This window comes from Erithacus rubecula, assembly GCF_903797595.1.
Source record: "Erithacus rubecula genome assembly, chromosome: 6".
Lineage (NCBI taxonomy): Eukaryota > Metazoa > Chordata > Aves > Passeriformes > Muscicapidae > Erithacus > Erithacus rubecula.
In genome coordinates, this window is record NC_136688.1 from 50,684,194 (window position 1) to 50,702,433 (window position 18,240).

Consider the following 18,240-nt stretch of genomic DNA (forward strand, 5'->3'; position numbering starts at 1 on the left):
TCACAAGGTAGAATTTAGCAAACCCTGTCTAGAAAGCACATTGCCTTCTTGGCCTACGGAGATCTCTTCTGCCTGGGTCTCCAGCAAGGTCCTGCAGCTGCAGGAAGTGTAGTTTTGAGGCAGACATTACCTGGAACAGTGTAATATGTTTTTTGCCCCAGCATGTTTGTCCATGAACTGCTTGATTTTGAACTTGAAGCCTCTTAAGGAAGACATTGGACCTGGGAGAGATCTAATACAGTTTTTTTAGACAGAACTTTTCTACGTGTGAAAATAGGTCCTAGTTTGACACTCCATAACATTACTTCAGTTTGCTTTTGCATGTGACACTTTTTCAGTGTAGGAGCTTTACATTTTTCGATTTTGAGACAGATTCATATCCTTAGTTCGTTTTTCATTAGTCTGATTAAAACTACACAGTTTATTTCACATCATAGGAAAAAACCCACGTTCCCTGTGACTTGCAGAATAGATCATGTTCTGCCTTTTGTCAGTGTCCTGAGAGCTGCTTTGTCATTTAAGAAATGCCCAGTGGTTCTATGTTTGTCTCTTACCGACCTTAGAGAATACACTCTACTACTGTTTTATGTTGGGCTTCTGTTTCAACTTTCATTTTGGACATAACTGCTTATCATCATATGTCCGTTTTTTTTTCTTTTTACTTCCTGCTTTGTAGACTTCTTCCTATTCATAATAAAGAGTTGAATCACTGGAAATCCCAAGCCAGTGCCAAGTTACCAGAATAGCTAACCACATGTCATATGTCAGTGACTTTATTCTAGGGAAGGGGTAACAGAATGATTTGTAACTTCATTGCTGTGCTCTTCTTTGAGGAAAAAATTAATCAATGCCCTGAAGAGCAACAGTGCAAAATCAACGTGGCTGATGGGTGTCTCAGAAATCTTTGCCCTGCTGAAGTCAGTGGAAGTCTTCTTAGTTTGTATAGGGTCAAGATTTCATTTGGGGCTCTCTCTGGGGTACATCTGGAGGGGAAAGGAGAAGTTGTCTTCTCCCAGTCATCACATTCTTTACCAGTGCATCTGGAGTAGGCAAACTGGAAGTGTTCAGAGCTGCAAAGCCTGTGCTAAGTTAGGAGTTTGGTATTGAATAGTGCTGGTGGCAAAGAGTAGAAAGAGAAGGTCAGATGTAAAATCTTGAATCAGAACTTTGTGGGAGGATTTAAAATTCAGTGCTTTTTTCCTTCAGTGATGGCATAGAACTGCAGACCAAACTCCCACAGTTTTGTAATGTTGGAAATAATCAGTTGAATGTAATTTTGTGGCTTCATCACATTCTTACAGAGAACTGTATAAACTGTTTTTTCTTTTTTAATATGAGACTGAAATATGGGACCTGTTTCTTGCGGCGTAAAGTTTTTTCCATTCTTCTTTAGTAAGCAACAGCTTAATTTGAAAAATTGCTGAATAAGAGCATGCTTTTTCCTAGGAATATTTCAAATATGCCAACTAAGTAAAGGAAGCTGATGCAATTTGTAATTTGATGCTGTGTTTCCTTTACCCTTTTTTAAACTGAAGTTCCAAAGACTTATGCTGAAACTATAGTCGGGAAACTATTTAGTGTTAATTTTTTTTTTTTATTCACAATTCACCACCAAACTGCAATTGCTGACTTTGCAATGACAGTTCTGTATGATTAAGGACTGCAGGACATAATTCTGCTTTTCTTATATTCTGTAAAGCTGCGTGGAAAATCTCAGTACAAGACTGACCCACGTTTTATAACTTGTACAAAAATGGAAATGCAATGCTTAGTGACCCAGAGCACAACTGCCTTGTGATTGGGAGGCCTGGGGAGGAAACAGTGAGAAAAGGGAAATGTAAAGATCACAATTAACTAAAGAACTCTGATTCATTAAGGAAATGGAGGATGCAAAAAAATGAAGCATCCACCCAGCAGATGTTAAATATCTGGGAGGCAGAGGTACTGGTTTAAATTTAATCTTATTCTTGAAATTTTTTCTAGTACCTAGGCATGCGTTCCTTCAGCCTCAATATTGCATCTCTCTCTGGACTGACAAACTTAGCTTTGTCTCATTTCTGTTGAGTTTCTTTTGCCAGTTTTTCCATGTATAAAGTGCAGAACCAAACTATGTGTGTTATATGCACACATACTGTACTGTACTATATTGAAAAGTAATACCTATATATATATTATAGTGTCTGTATTTTTGGGCCCCTGTCCAATGAATTTGCTGAATTCCTGTGGACTTTGATGGTCCTTTGTCTAGTTTAGGCTGGTTCAGAGACTTGGGATAATTACCTTTTCAAGCAGGCCAGGTTCTGCTAGGAATGCAGTGGCACATAGGGGATTTGGTGATGGTGTCTGATTAGGGAGCAGTTAAGGGATGGAATTCTGCAGTGGCACCCACATCAGTGGTGAGGATGGCTTAGCCTCAAACTAGCACCCGTAACAGAGGCCAGGGAGTTGATTTTTTTGAGAACATGAAACATCCAAGTAATTGGTCTTGATGTGAATAATTTATCAAGATTTTTTGGGTCTGAAATGGTGCTGTGTCATATCCATATAAAGATCTATCTGTTGAACAGTCAGGGCCTGTCCAAACATCATCTTGTGCCACGTGTTTGTTTTCTACGTTTTTGCTGCTGAATGATCTTGCCTGGGGAAGAGCTACCCTTCTCAAAAAAGCAATGTATCACCACCAAGCAGCCCCCTTCTGCAAGCCACATTAATGAACCAGCAGTAAGCAGTGTGGCAGAAAATATTTACTGTATTACTTTCATCCCCAAGGAGATCTTTATAATACGATATTCTTTTAACAAGGCTCATGTTTTAAAAACAGAATGAGTCACTAATGAATAAATTCATAAAATGTCAGTACAGAGAGAAAATATAATTCACAGCCTGTAGCTCTTTGGTTTTTTCTGCTAGTAGGCACCATTGGATTGTCCTTCAAATGCATGGATCCCTTCTGTATTCACTCATTTCAAGAGTTTTCATCACCATCACATTCTTTTAAGTCAAGTCATGCAGATGTTTTTCTTTAAATTTGCTATAGATCAGGACAGATTGGAGTAGGTGTAGAAGATTACTGTTCCCTGATCCAACCAGCTCAGCTTGTCTCTGGTGTCCCTTCTGTGCAGGGCTTGAATTCTTAACACCAATTTAGAGTGAATTAGGTTGTTTCTTCCAAACTCCAAGCAACTCCCAAGTCAGTTGGTGGAAACCAGGAAACTAAGCCATTAAAAAACAAGTTAAAAAAGAAAATGTTGCATTTAGACACAAGTTCTTTGCTGGTTTTGTATCCCATCTGCACTTTCTTAAGCCAAAGTTGTATCAATGCCATAGACTGGAAGTGCAAAAATAGCTATCAGAAGGTTGGGTTTTATTTATTTATTTGTTCATTTATTTATTTATTTGCAAGACTTGGAGAGAGATTTTATTAGGATCTTATCCCTTTCATGTGTTTAAGACCGCTTTAAACTAACAAAGTTATAGGTATTTTAATAAACTTTGGCAGGAGTAATTGTAGAATTTTTTCCAGGTGGCCTTGCTCCAGAATGAAAGTTTGGAAAAGAACAAGAGTATACAAACTTTACATAATCAGATTTGTAGCTTTGAAATAGAAATTGAAAGACAGAAGGAAATGCTGCGGAATAATGAATCTAAAATACTTCATTTACAGGTAAGAAATACAGAATCTCCCCATTGAAGCAGAAATGGTAGTAGCTTCTGTTCTGTGCCTTTGTGAAATGAGGTGGTCTAATTAAAAAAGGGGGGAGGGAGATTTTTCATTATTAGAGAGCCGTTCTGTTTTTTTTTTTTTTTCTTCTAGTTTGTTGCATCTAACAGGGTAAGATAATTCACTAAAACACTGCAATTGCCTAGCCCATGTTAAAACAAAAAAACTGTTTAAAAAGGGAAAAGATTGAAAACAAAATAGAAATCTTATATGAAGAATAATCTTTTTTTTTTTTTTTACTTAAACAAAACTACTGAAGGAAGTTCCACTGAAGGGCAATATTAGCACCTTGAAGTTGTCAAGTATTACAGATACTTCTTTTCTACTTGCTGGTATTTAAAAAAATATGAATCATGAGTGAGATCAGTCTGGTGTGGATTTAATTCAAACATAGCATAATGCATTTGAATACACTTTTTAAAAATCCACATTTCTGTGGATTCTGTTGTCCTTCTGAGGAAAATTTATCTAGTTCTTCCTTTTTTCATAGGTCTGAGTTTCGTGTTCTGTGTTTCCAATGACCTGGCCATAAGCCAGTATGAAACTAGAAATCCTCTGGATGCCCTGGCATGGTGGTTAGCCCAGGATGAAATTCCTATTTCTGTATTCAGAGCTGACTTGGAATATGGGTGCTGGGAATTTTTATTAGCTTGCATGATACTAACCACAATTAGGGAAACCTCAGGAGATATTTAGCAAGCAATTGTGGAGGTATCATTTGCACATTAATGTAATATGTCTGCTGCTAGAATATCAGATACCTGTTGGAGCATCCACCTTAAAGAATGTAAATAAAATTACCTTTTTCACTTACTATTCGCTTCACGTATAAACTGCAAATAATAATAATAATTCAAGATAGGTAATTCAAGAAAGATAAAGGCCTCCAAAGCAGTGTGTGGCTAAATTTCAAAGGGTGGCATGTTCAGGAGCTCAGATCCTGAAGACCCTTGATAATGGTTTACGAGGAAACCTTCAAGTTTGGCAACTACAGCATTTTTCCCCACATCAGTAATTTCTTTCCATGACCTGCCCACTTAGTAAGCAGCTCAGCCTGCCTTAGTCATTGTTACTTGTCTGATGATAGTCTGGGCTATGGCTGCCTTCTTCCAATATTGCATTCTGACTGGGGAGCTAATCCTTGTATGTAGTGATATTGCTGATTGAATCTACCAGGAGGTAAGTTAATTTGTAAGCCTGGAGTTCTTATACATCCTGTCTCAATGAGAGTGGAAATAGAAAAAACATAGAGCAGAGTTTTTCATTATTGTCTTAAGTGACAGATTGCAATATCTTTTTCTGAGAGCTGTAAGTGTTAGCAAAATCAATTTTCAAATGGTTGGTTTTGGAAAAAAGAAAACCCCCAAACCACTACAAAGCAGCAGATTCCAACAGGTGGCTTTGTGGTGGTAATAAGTACTGGAGAAAATGTTTTGCTCTTTTTTCTTTTTCTTTTTTTTTTCTTCTCTTTTTTTTTTCCCCCTCCTGCTCTTTACTTTCTCTTGCCAGCTATTTCAATTTTAAGCCGAACTGTATTTCAAAGTTATTTCAACCTGATTCCTTCCACTTAGCAGAATTTCCTGGTTCAGTCTTATTGTTAAGGGTATCCTGAAAACACACTTCAATTTGTTTTTTCCTGGATCAGCCTCTTCCTGTTTCCCACCAGGAGTGGAAGGAATGAGTTACTTTTTGTGAGCCATTCCTTTCCTGGGTTGTGTTGAGCAGCCCTGCACTGACAGATCTGCACTAACCAGTTCAGGTCTGGGCAAGGGCTGTTTGCTTAGTCCCCCCAAGACCTACAGATGCTACTGATGTCTAGTACAGTTGTAGTATTGGAGTCAGGTGACCTTTTTTGGGCAGTGGCAGCAGCATCACTGAGCATCCTCTGCACTGGGAGGCATCTGACACAACCAGTGTAAAAGCATCAAGGGAGTCTGAGCACTGCCAGGAACCTCAGCTAGAGATGCTTTGTTTTCAGATGAGTTTTGTAAGGGAAATTAACCCACAAACACCAGAGGTTTATGTCCAAAAAGGAGACAGAGGAGTCCTTTTTGCTTTATTCGAATAAAGGGAGAGGCCATGGGGCATTCCCCTGGGATCTCCCAAATTTTTGGAGGACACAGCCTCCCTTTTTATCCTATTTTCCCGGCCGCTTTTCCCTCTCTCTTTCCCCATTGGCTGAGGTACTCGAGAGGCACAGACTTCCCGGAACGCCTGACACCTGACATTCCCCTCTAATGTATAACCCTCCCTTTAATTTTTAATTCTTGTAGAATTCAGTTTTCCCCCTCCCCGTTGCTTCTTTCATCTTCTGTTACCCAATTTTATTTACCAGCAAACCTACAGTTTGTTTGTAAAGGCAAATCTCTTTTTCCATTCATCAATCAGTGTAATCCCACCCATTGTTTCTTTTATCTATAGGTGCTAACTTTACCTACCAACAGATCTACAGTTTGTTTGTAAAGACAAATGTAACATTCCTCTCAGTTTTATATATATTAGTGTCTAGGAAAAGTGTTTTTACCAAGGGTGTGTGATACTTTTTTGGCTGCTGCCACATGCAGAGGAACTTGCACATGCAGTGTCCAGTCTTTCATATGGAAATGTGAGTAAGCACATTGTAGGGGGAGTTGGGACATGAAGTACTGAGGGACAAAAGAAACAGTGGCCTCATGAAGATAAAATGATTTGCTGAGTAATACCTTCCTTCAGAGAAGGACACGTGGTTTATTTCCCAAGTCAAGCAGTACCTTTTCTAGTTTGTTCTTGAGCTTTTCAGTTTCTCCCCATCAGTTGCAGAGGAAAGGTCATTACAGCTCTTCAATTCCTCATGACATTTTCTAAAATTCTTTTAGTAAGTATAGTGCTAAAATTCTGGAAGTTGGTAGAAATACTAAACAAAACCTCATAAGAAAATCAACATCAAGAGGAGCTCACAATGGTTTGCCAAGCACATAACTCAGGATTAATGATCCAGAGAGGTCAGTTGCTGGAATGAAAAGCGCATGCAGAAAATTTATATCTACTTGAAAATTTATGAGTACAGTGTGAAACATCTGTGTGCTTTCTAATGGAATAATTAGTCTGAAAAATCTCCACTGCTGCATTAAATTCAGATTTAGTACATCAGTATCTCCCAGCAGGAGGGAGGTTGACTCCCTGTAGAGTAAAAAGATAAGAGATCCCACTGCTTTTTAAAAATTAAATAGAAGTCTTATTTCTGATTATTTCATATCTCTTGAATTCTTATGTCAAGGTACAGTAGATAAAAATGCTACACATTTGCCAATGTGAAGCAGAAGCAGCTAAACTAGAATTGGTTATACATGCACAAAAGTAGAATGTTGAACAGGTTGGTGGAGAGAAGTGGGTCCCAATTAACAATTTTGGGTAAACTTCTCCCAAAAGAATAGCTTACAATTCTTCTGCATGTTTAGCACTTCCCCAATTCACGTAAAAATGTGATCATTTATTTTGTTTGACGCTGTGTTAGTCCAAAGAGGTGCAGGCTGTGAGGCACTGTGCAAACCCCAGCCATGTTACTGTCCTTGCCTTGGAGAATTCATGTTTGGTATGAGTAAAGGAAAAATATCAGACTTGGGCATATTTTGGGTTACTTTTGCATGTTAACTGTGAACTAGTGGCCAAATGCTTTGCTTCTGCTCTCACAACATGCATTCAGGCCATGCTGTGGTATGTTCCTTACACATATGGCTAAGAGCCCTTCCCTGCTCTCTTGTCAGATTGCCATCAGCCCCAGTGGGAGGGTGTGACTGTGTTGGTAGGTGATGTTTCATAAGTTCAGGCAAGCTGCTTCATATATTTACAGGGCCCATACCCCTGGCATTTATTATTCAGTGCACAGCTTTCCTTTACAAAGCCCTAATTCTGGAAGTCAGAGTTACATAACTTCTTTTAAAACATGAGCATAGAAATAAATAGTTAATCCTGAAATATGTTAGATTGCTCAGTGGTTTTGAGACAAAAAATAGGACTCCTAGAACCTGATTTTGCTAGCTGGCTCATCAAATTGACAACCTTCAATTAAAGGTTACAGACTTTCAGTCTAACTGAAACCACGTGATTAAAAGCAAATGGCTCAAAGGGGAAATGAAATGGAGGTTGCATGAGGCAGAAGGGTTTTCCCCATCAGTGGGAAACACTGAATCCACATGCCTAACCAGAAGGCAAATGCAAAATTAATTTATTTTCTCGTTTTGTACTCAACTGCCACTTTATTTTTGTGAAAAAAAAGAAAAACCATTTTTATGTTTGTTGGCTCTTAATGATGATAAACTATAAAGCTGTAAAGTTAGATTTGGAATTTAACTGTAGGTGGTAGCAAAAGTAGTTTCTTCTCTCAGATATTTTTGTTATCATTTGAACTTCACGAGTGATTATAGGGTTCTGGCTAAAATTCCTGCTAGTCAAAATTAGATGTGATAATGTAAAGTGCTGTGTATTTCTTGCATAAGATTTCAGGTAGACTGAGAAATATGTTCTTTATATTTGTAATATACTAAGGTGCTTGCAGTGTCCCTCTTTCAGAGAGTACTGGCCTTTCTGTCTATTTCTTTCTTAAGTGATATATTTGCAAAACCAGCTGGGCAATTTTTTTTGTTTGTTTTCTTAAGGGGACTCAACTGAAAATACCTTCAAAATGCATGGGTTATTGAGTTTAGGAAGTAAGAGTGGGAATTTTAAAGGTACTTAGGGGAGAGAGGTGGTTCTTTTGCTTACATTCTTGAGGGTTTCTGATACAGTTATGGGCACATAATAACTTGAGCTGTGATGACTGATTTATGTGAGCTGGGAGCTTGCACATGTGTGTACTTGTGTTCCATGTGTGCAAGAAGAATGATGTTTTCCTGGAGGCATAAGTTATTTTGCTGTAAACCAATATAAACCTGTGCACATGGGCAGCCATTTGATCCACACCACAGGAGATTGTGCCCATGCTTTGCTGCTTAAGTACCCTCACATGAAACCCAACAAGTAGCAGCCCATAATACCAATATAGAGACATTCAGAAAATTGTTCTTACATTGAAAGGTTTAAAAAAAATACAAAATCAAACTACCTTAGGAGGTACACAGTAACAAGTTGACTTTTTTAAAATAAGGCTTATTCTGATAGTTCTCTACCTATACAACACTGAATATTTTTTAAGTGTTTCATAAATACCTGGGCTATTCCTTTAAATTTGCAGGGTTTTTATTTATAAAATATTAGACGTTAGCAAGACTTGTTTATGTTGGAATTCAGTCCTATTACCAACATATAATCTTTGCTTAATTTGCATAAATTAATGTCTTGATGTTATTTTAACTGGTCTGCTGTTATTTTATAAAGCGAGTGATAGACAGTCAAGCAGAGAAACTCAAAGAACTGGACAAAGAAATCCGTCCCTTCCGGCAGAACTGGGAGGAGGCTGACAGCATGAAGAGCAGCGTGGAGTCCCTCCAGAACAGAGTGACTGAGCTGGAAAGTGTTGATAAAACTGCAGGGCAAGGAGCTCGGAATACAAGTGAGTGCAAGCACAATGGGCTGAGGTGCTGTGGAGAGGAAAACAGTGTCCCCTGAGTGGCACTCCCACTGTGACTCCTGTATGGAAACATCAGTAATGATGATGCTTCTGATTTCTGAGTGGGAGGTTGTGTATCTCATTTGTTGATGGTGTGGCATTGCTTCTGTGCTTTTTCTTGGGCTTGATTCTTGTCTTCTGTTTTGCTTTATTGACTCTTGTCTTGACTGCATTGTTAGTTCATTATAAGCAGTTTCTTAATTGATCTTTGATAGCTAATAGCTTTCAGCAACTTCTTTAAGTATAGTATTGGTGTATTGACATTTTTTTACTACTCTTCTCCCCTGTGAATGGACCAGTATGGTTATGCACTTGAAACTACCCATCCTGATTCTGTTAGACAGGTGTATTTGATCCTAAGAAAACAGATCTGCTTAAGAATAAGGTTATTGTGCTTCTGCATAAAGACTGGAATTCAGCAGGACAGTGTAGATCATATGCAAGCATTTAAATGACAGTGACAGAACATTTAAATAGACCTATAGAGATAAACCTGCCTTATGAATTAATCTGCTTCTCAGTATTGTGTGTTGGCCAGTTTTGCCAGTAACAAAACAAAAGAGTAACATGAAAGGGAAGGGTGACACAGAAAATGTAGTCCTCCCTCCAAACTAAATAAATAACCTTATAATGCCGATCTAAGCTTAATTTTTGGGGGTTTTTTAGACATTGTAACAGCACTGTGCTTCTGAGACAAATAGTGTCTATAAAAAGAATTTTTTGGGTGATCAGGGATGCTTCTGAATTTCAGAGGGATTACATAGGATATATAACTATTTCCAAGGTCTTGCCTGCTAAATAGCAATCTGCAGATAATGCTACCGAGTCTCCTTTTGAAAAATGGAAGCCTCTGGTTATGCTGTTTAGTGACCAGGAAAAATCTGTTAGATGATTTGAATATTTGACTTTTACTGCTTGTACAAATAACACCCATGTTTGTAAAACTCCCAGCTAACCTAGACACCAGCCAGCAAATTGGAGCCTGTAGAAATTGCTTCATCAGTGACCAGATGCGCTCGGGTTCTGGAGGAGGAAAGCGTTTCCATACACAGTAGCAGCACTGGTGATTGATTTTCAGTCTCTCGTAAGCAGCAGGTTTCTCACTCATCCTTTGTGTTTGTGGCAGGCCTGCTGGAGACCCAGCTGAGCAGGCACGACCAGATGCTGAGCGTGCACGACATCCGGCTGGCTGACATGGACCTCCGCTTCCAGGTTCTGGAAACTGCCAGCTACAACGGAGTGCTGATCTGGAAAATCCGCGACTACAAACGGCGGAAGCAGGAAGCAGTCATGGGGAAGACTCTGTCCCTGTACAGCCAACCCTTCTATACTGGATACTTTGGCTACAAGATGTGTGCCAGAGTCTACCTGAACGGAGATGGCATGGGAAAGGGGACGCACTTGTCTCTGTTTTTTGTCATAATGCGTGGAGAATACGATGCTTTGCTTCCTTGGCCCTTCAAGCAGAAAGTGACTCTCATGCTCATGGATCAGGGACCGTCTCGACGCCACTTGGGAGATGCTTTCAAGCCAGACCCAAACAGCAGCAGTTTCAAGAAGCCAACTGGAGAAATGAACATTGCGTCTGGCTGCCCAGTCTTTGTGGCTCAAACTGTTCTAGAGAATGGAACGTATATTAAAGATGATACTATTTTTATTAAAGTCATAGTGGATACATCGGATCTACCAGACCCCTGACATACACTGGGGGAGGCGGATTAAACAGAAGGCAACTCCGTTTGGGGGTTTTATATCAGTTTGTCTTCAATCAGAGGTCCTAAAGCTCACAGAAACCACCTTGTGGAACAGATGGAAGAGTTTGAAGGCATAACTGCATAGGGTCCAATTGCGAAAGTAGCAACACATTAAGAAATCATACCATGGTATATTTTTTAATAGAACTAGCAACACTTGAGCTCTGAAGAATCACTTATCCCTCATCAGGATAGTGATTATGGTCAGAGAGGATTTTTTTTAACTTATTAATGATCTAGTCAATTGGAGGTGAAAAGACATATACAGTATGTGCTGAATCAATTACTGACTTTTATTTCTTTTAAGCTAGAATACAAGAAAAACCCTTCACACGTGGGCTAGCTGGAAATTGTCAGCATGTTAAAAGAAGATGAAGTAATGTTGCAATTATGATATTCTTTGAAAAACTGAGGTGCAATCTTGTCTGAAATATAGTATATTGTCTTTTTAAGGCCTCATCTGGTCTCTGTTTTAATAATTACTTTGTCAGAAGATCTTGGAAAAGTATCCATGTCTTCTCAAAAGTATCTGAATCAAAATCATATTTTTATTTAAAGTTCTATTGTTACAGAAAACATTTTATTTTAAAACTGTTGATAGACTGATATTTCTTGGAAGAAAAAATAGAAGATATCAAACACTGGTTATCACTTGTGATAGGAAAAAAAAACTATTCAATTCTGTTATTTCTCTTTAGAAATGTAAACCTACAATATATGTCGTAGTTAATGACACTATTTCAAAATTAAGGAAAAATCACTCATGGATGCTGTGCATCATTATCAGATTTATAATTGTTTTCACCCTAAAATAGGGCATTTGTTGAACTTTGGAGTTCTAAACGGAATCCTGTACATTTTTTAAAGTTCTGCCCCATGCTTTCCAATCAAGCTATATATGTTGCACATTATGCTGTCAGCAGTATATAGTATTTTCAGTATTGGGGAGGAGGATTAGTGCTGAAAAAAGCCTCTATGTTTGTTCTGTACTAGCAGCCATTGCTTCAAGACAAACCAGCAATGTCTTAATACAGTGATGGTGGCTTGCATGCATACATGTGCCTTAGATGTGCTGTGCTGCTTATAAACCATAGCTTTTTATTCAGATTAATTCTGATATCTGAAATGGTAGTTTGATTGGACTTCAGGCATAATGTTTAGCCTTGTCTTCAGAGCCCTTAGGTACCTTGCAATGTACAAAACAGAAGCCAAAGCCCACTCCTTTGGCTTCTGCAGCTTCTATGACTTGGCCATGGTGGAATCCATCCTATTGAGGTGCCAAAAACGTTATGCTCAGTGCTCCTATGGAGCTTGGACTAGACAGTCTCCATGGCCACTGTGAAGGCAGGCAACATTTTTCCTCTAATGCCTGTGGCTGTAAGGTGGCATCACTTGAAACGAATCCATCTGAGAACTCTGGGGCTGTGAATATGGATGCTCGTGGCAGCTTCTCGCAGCAGACAAGCATCCTAATGGGGAATGCATGGGCTTCTTTCTTGTAACAGCCTGAACTGTAGTGGAAAGCATTTGCTAGCCCTGAAACATGCTGACTGCAACCTGCTGTGTTCATCTGCTTCTATTTAATAGCCTGTGACAAGCAAGTCCAGAGACACAGCCTGACTGTGGTGCTCTTTAAAATCCTGCTTAAGCAGAGCAGGCTTGCACCACTGTGTTTCCAGCCTTCATGGGCTTGAAACAAACTATTGCATCTCAGTCTTTAATGTCAGGCTGTATCAATTTTCTGCTTTTTTGAGGCATAGTCACAATTTTTGTCTAAGGTGCAGTTGAATTCATGCCTTTGTATTTCAGCTTGTCTTTGCCGTTGTCTTTTTTGGCTGTGCCTTCACACACAGTGCCTGCAAGAAGTATTTATGGATATACAATGCATGCTAAGTGGTCTTCATGGGTTTTCCAGGCACCTGCTAGAATACTGCCTGCTGCTGATAGTCCTGACTGTCAGTAGCACCTTGTCTTCCTTTTCTTGCCTTCCATTGTCCGGGTACTGTACTCCTCTATGGTACGTGGCTGTCAACAGGTGCAAGCTCAAATATGGAGGCACGTGCTAGCATTTCATTTCTAGCATGGAAGGAGGATGTTCTGCACAAGAGACAAATATCTATAGATATACCTGCATCTATATCTCTAGATATAATTGTATGGCACTTGCAGTTTTATGCAGGCTGCATAAGTAAACCCATCACTTACGCTTTAGGGCGAAGGTTCGCTCGACTTGTGTCATTTTAATAATTGTGAATGTAGGCAGCTGAGCTTTTGTGTTTGTGCATCACAGAATTTTACTGAAGACAGGATTCCCAAGTGGAAATGTCCAAAGGACTCTCCTCCCATTGCTAATGCATGTCTTGTAAAATTAAATGAAACCGTTTGGCCATCTCAAAACACTTTATATCCTGTTTCAATCTGGGACTTGGAGGAGATTTTGAGTATAAGCAGGGCCCAGCATATTCTGCAGATTTGTGACTACAGTTTCCAACTTCTGTGACAGAATTGCGCTTCTAAATCCAAGCTCTTTAAAAGAGGAGGAAAAAAAAGCATTTCCAGCCTTGGTGATTGAAAGAGGACTTTGAAACATGTGAATGTGTAAACCAATAGGGAAGTCTTCCTGAGTCTGCACACAGCCTAAACTAGTAGCTTTAAGAGATCTGAATATCTCGTCTTGGTGGGATATTGACTCAGAAACTTCACAGAGAAGTTTAAATATGAACACTGCTAACTATCTAAATGCCGATCACTGTAGCAGAAACATCAGTCACTGTTGTATTTCACAGATCTCTATGCTGCTTTCCACATCTCCCAAGTGCCAAAAGCACCAGCTGCCAGAATCTTCAGCTTCACTTGGGCAGCTTTTATAATGCAGTAATGTGCTATCGATATAAAAATATTTTTGCATATGTGCTTTTTATCACAGTTAATAAAACAGAGGCCTACTGCACTTATTTTTTAAAACTACATGAAGCTGCCAGAGAATTTCCAGTTTGCCAACCCTGCGTACTGTGAAATCCAGGATCTTGCTACACCAATGTAGACACCGCCTGCTGTGGAATACCCGAAGCCTTGACTGTACCACCCCTTTCTCCGCAGAGCTCACAGGCCATCTCTGTAGAGCTCTTACTGTGTACATAGAAATCGGTTTCCTCTGCTTTCCAGCAAGGAGTATGTAGCATTTTGTGAAAACAAGGCCACTGTATATTCTCTGAGTTGAAAGGAAAAGATACCTGGTGCTTTACTCAATACTTTTAAGTTATTTAACTGTTTCTCTCATCGCTGAAATGCCCTTTATCCTTTTTCTCTTTGCTCCTGACTGAGATATCCGAAGTTTTCTAGGGCCTGTCTGTTCAAAGTGATTCATGGGACAACACCCTGCCCCCAGGTATACTCCTGAACCCTGGCAAACTCCTGGGGGGTGCCACTAGTGCAAGGGGGTCCCAGAGTGCTTGCATCACTTTGAACAGAGTTTGTTCAGTGGAAACATATTGTCCTCTACTTAGTAATTCTTAGCAGCACACAGCTGAAGTCTCTTACTGGTGTTCTTTCTTCACGGTGATGCTCCAAGTGACAAGCCTCTTCTCTTACAAGCCTCTTCCGTTTCCACTTCCTCTAGGGAGATTCCAGTGTGTGACTATCTGGATTTTGCCCTTTGTGAATACTCTTCAGCACAGAGTGAGTGCACCTGTTACCTAGAAAGTCTTGAATCCTAAACAGGATGAAACTATTTGGGTGTTTAAAGACCAACCTGCAATTATGATGCATGACCATGTCTGCATTGCTTGTCTGAGCTAATTAATTGGGGTCTTGTTTCAGTTACTGTCTACACGGTACACCTTCAACTGCTGACTTACAATATGCGATGTTGATTTCAGCCTTGTACTGTAAATGTTGCTCTTCACAAAAAGAATGTGCAATAGGAAAAGGGAATAGTGGGTGGCATACTTTTGATGGAAAAAACACGCTAGATTTTTTAAAATATGAAAAAAACCATGAAATGCAGTTTATTTCCTTTTCTCATGATATTTTCTACTTGGAAAAGGAAAAATGAAGATATGTGCCTGTTTCTGTGCCTGGTGAATTTCTCAAATGCAAAGGTGTGATAGAGATTTGTGTTAGCTGGGATTTAAGTGTTGAACCCATGAATGTTAGGTTGTGCTTGTATCGCTTCTGTTTCCTCAGCTTGCCACGATTTTGGCTTGCTGAGATGGAGTTTAAAAGCTACCACCTATTTGTATCTGTATTCCATCACCTGGGATAGGCATTTCACCAACAGTGCAGGGTATCTGTTGATATTTTGTTTAGTTTTTAAAGCACTGGTGCTCTTTGGTCCAAGACAGAGAAGTGTGTAGGAGTGACAAGGAAAGTTGCCTGCACTGCAGAAGAGTGAAAAATGTGACTGCAGTATTGATGCCTTTGATATGATTTAACTATGCAAATATACAGATAGGTGAGGGGGGAAATTCTTGGGTTGCATACCTAATCTCTTAGATTTTGCTCTGTAAATTACTTGTATGTGTGTTGGTACATACATGTGCACACAGACATGCATGCACATAAATATGCAAAGTCTTTTCTTTATGTAGAAGTGATGAAACAAAACCCTTTCCTCCAAGTTACACTTGATCAATTGGTGCAAATATAACTTGCTGCTGCTAAGGGAGGATCTTGGCTAAGGGCAAACTTTGGTTCATATCTTTCAGGTTTGAAGACCTGTATGTAGCAAACACTTTGTTTAGCTTTTCTGAAGACTTTGAATTGTAATTTAGGACACATGTTCTTCCTCATGCTTTGATAATTCGGAGATTCCTGTATTTTAAACAACTATAGTGATGGGCAACGTTTTGATTGCAAATTATTTCCTCTACTTTGGAACAAAAAATTATAACAAGCATCTGGACCTCTTCTCTGGAATTCCTGTCCTATTCGGTTCAATACCTTGATATTCTGGTTGACCTAGAAGTCAAAGCTGCTGCAATAAAAATGATTGGTTTGGTAGTTTAATCTGAGAATAGGTTTTAATACTGTGTACATTGTATAGCAAGTGCTATTCCTCTTTTTTGGAACAAGGAAATCAAGGATAAGATGTGGTTTGCCCAGAGTCACAAAAGGAATCTCCTGGAGCTGGGACTGAACGAAAGGTTTCAGTTCCCTAGTGTTATCTCTGAATCATGAGGTTTTACTCTTTTAACACATTAGTCCCTTAAAGGAACTGGAAAATATGTTGACATACCCTGAAGACCCACATCAGGACAGTAAGGGCTAGAATTAAACTTTCAAGCTGTCGTGATTTGGGGTTGCACACGCGTGGTGGCCCAGACTTGTGCAGTGAAGGCCAGCACAGCATCAGTGTGAGTAACAGCAGCAAACGTGTGTCCTGCTCTGTTTGTTCAGCCTCATCCAACAAAACCAGTCTTGTTTGATGCTCCTCTTTACTAAGGAGGGAGAATACCATTGTACAGTGAAGTGCGTTCATCTTTGTTCTACCAGTCAGTGTGACTGACCATTTCTTTCTTGTGGGGCTTTCTCCCTTTTTCTGTAAATCAAAATGTGGAGGGCTTAATTGTTCTTTCTTGACTCTTAATCCAGGCGTTTTGCAGAGAAGCACCAGATAGGAAGGTTGTGGAAAACTTTGGACTGCTGATTCAGGGACATCCTCTTAAGATTTAGAAGGGTAGAGTTATACAACACGTAAGGGATCTGACTATTCCTGTTTCTCTTCTAATAAGACTGCAGCTTCTGTCTTCCATTTCACGATGTCAGTGTAGATACTCGGCTGTGTCTCTTCATTATTTTCCCTCCAAGTTAGGATTAGTTCCTTAGGGTTCAAATAAGATCTGAATTTCACAGAGAAGCACCTGAACCAAAACCCTGGATTCAAACATCCCAGACTTGATGTGGAATTCAAATCTGGATCCCAACTCTGTGGCTTACTAACCTACCCATTCAGGGAAGGGTTTGTTGTCTCTATGTGGTGTTTGTGTTTTTGGTCCTTTGGAACTAAGCTTTTAATTTGGTTGCCAGTTCTGCAAGGACTTTTTAACTTCTTAGCGATGCCGGTGTTCACACGCTCCATTGCTGGCAGTGCGATGCGTGGTGATAAAATTTGACTCTGTCTAAGGGTTACCGAGATAAACCAGCATTATCATTCGTAAAGGTCATTTTCTTGCATAGTGTTCCGAGCTTTGGATTTGAATACAGCTCGCACCTGAAAGGACACATCTTCCAACTATGACCTGCGTCACTGGCAGAGAGTTGTGTAATCTGTACTTGTGGAATGGGAAGGTACAAGCTTCCATCGTTGCTGATGCATCGTGTAATCCACCTGTTTGGTTTTTCTTATAGCTGTTGTTCAGTTAATACTTCTTTTTTTTTATTTTTTTTTTCAGATTTATAGAAAAAAAAAATGGGGAAGTTCAGGATTTTTTCTACAAGGTATAAAACTCCAATGAATTAGTGGTGACTAGAGAGCTGTGGAAAATACCCCATTAGGAGATGATGGGCTCAATGTAGGTCCATTTCTCTTAGACAAGTAGGATAACCTTTAAGATGCATGGAACAACATAATAATTGGGAAAACTAAAGCTGACATTTGTTTCCAAGAAATTCTGTGAGAACTATGGAAAAGACATCAGTGATTGAGAATAATGTACAAATTAATGTGTTTGAAACTTGTGTATCCATTTCTTTAATCTCATACTCTTCAGTGAACGGTACACTTGTGTTCAGTTTTATGATCAAAAACAAAGACCAAAGAAGGCCAGCCTCATTTGATTGTGTATATTCTGCCTGTCTTAATTATCAATAGCTGTAAGGATACAGTGCAAGTGATCTGGTAACCAGTGGTTCTTGTCCTTTTCTTTTAGGGGGGAAAAACAATTTTAAAATGTATAATTTATTGCTCAGCAATAACCATGTTGTTAAAATAATAATAATAAAAAAAAGGAATTAGCAACATGTCTTAATTTCCCAATAGCATTATTATATGTTGTATTTCAGTTTACTGTATATTGTGTTCTTGTATTTATTTGTGTTTGGAGGTCTTGCTATGTCTTTTTGTGTTTAAATGCTAATAAACAAGGACAGTGTGTAAGAGTGTAGAATGCTGAACTCTGAAATGCTAAACTGTGTTATTAAAGGAAAAATAAATAAGTAGGAAATCATATTTTTTACAAAAA

The 18,240-nt window shown here is 39.1% G+C and overlaps 1 protein-coding gene across 15 annotated transcripts in view; it reads left to right on the forward strand.

Annotated features, from left to right (window-relative positions):
• The window catches only part of TRAF3 (TNF receptor associated factor 3), a 69,594-nt gene extending 51,354 nt beyond the window's left edge, over window positions 1–18,240 (forward strand). For all 15 annotated transcript variants that reach the window (XM_079309484.1, XM_079309487.1, XM_079309477.1 and 12 more), the window contains 3 exons: window positions 3,524–3,664; window positions 9,074–9,248; window positions 10,432–18,240. In XM_079309484.1, coding sequence (XP_079165610.1) covers window positions 3,524–3,664; window positions 9,074–9,248; window positions 10,432–11,003 — 888 coding nt within the window. In that variant the 3' untranslated portion in view covers window positions 11,004–18,240. The remainder of the gene's footprint in view (window positions 1–3,523; window positions 3,665–9,073; window positions 9,249–10,431) is intronic.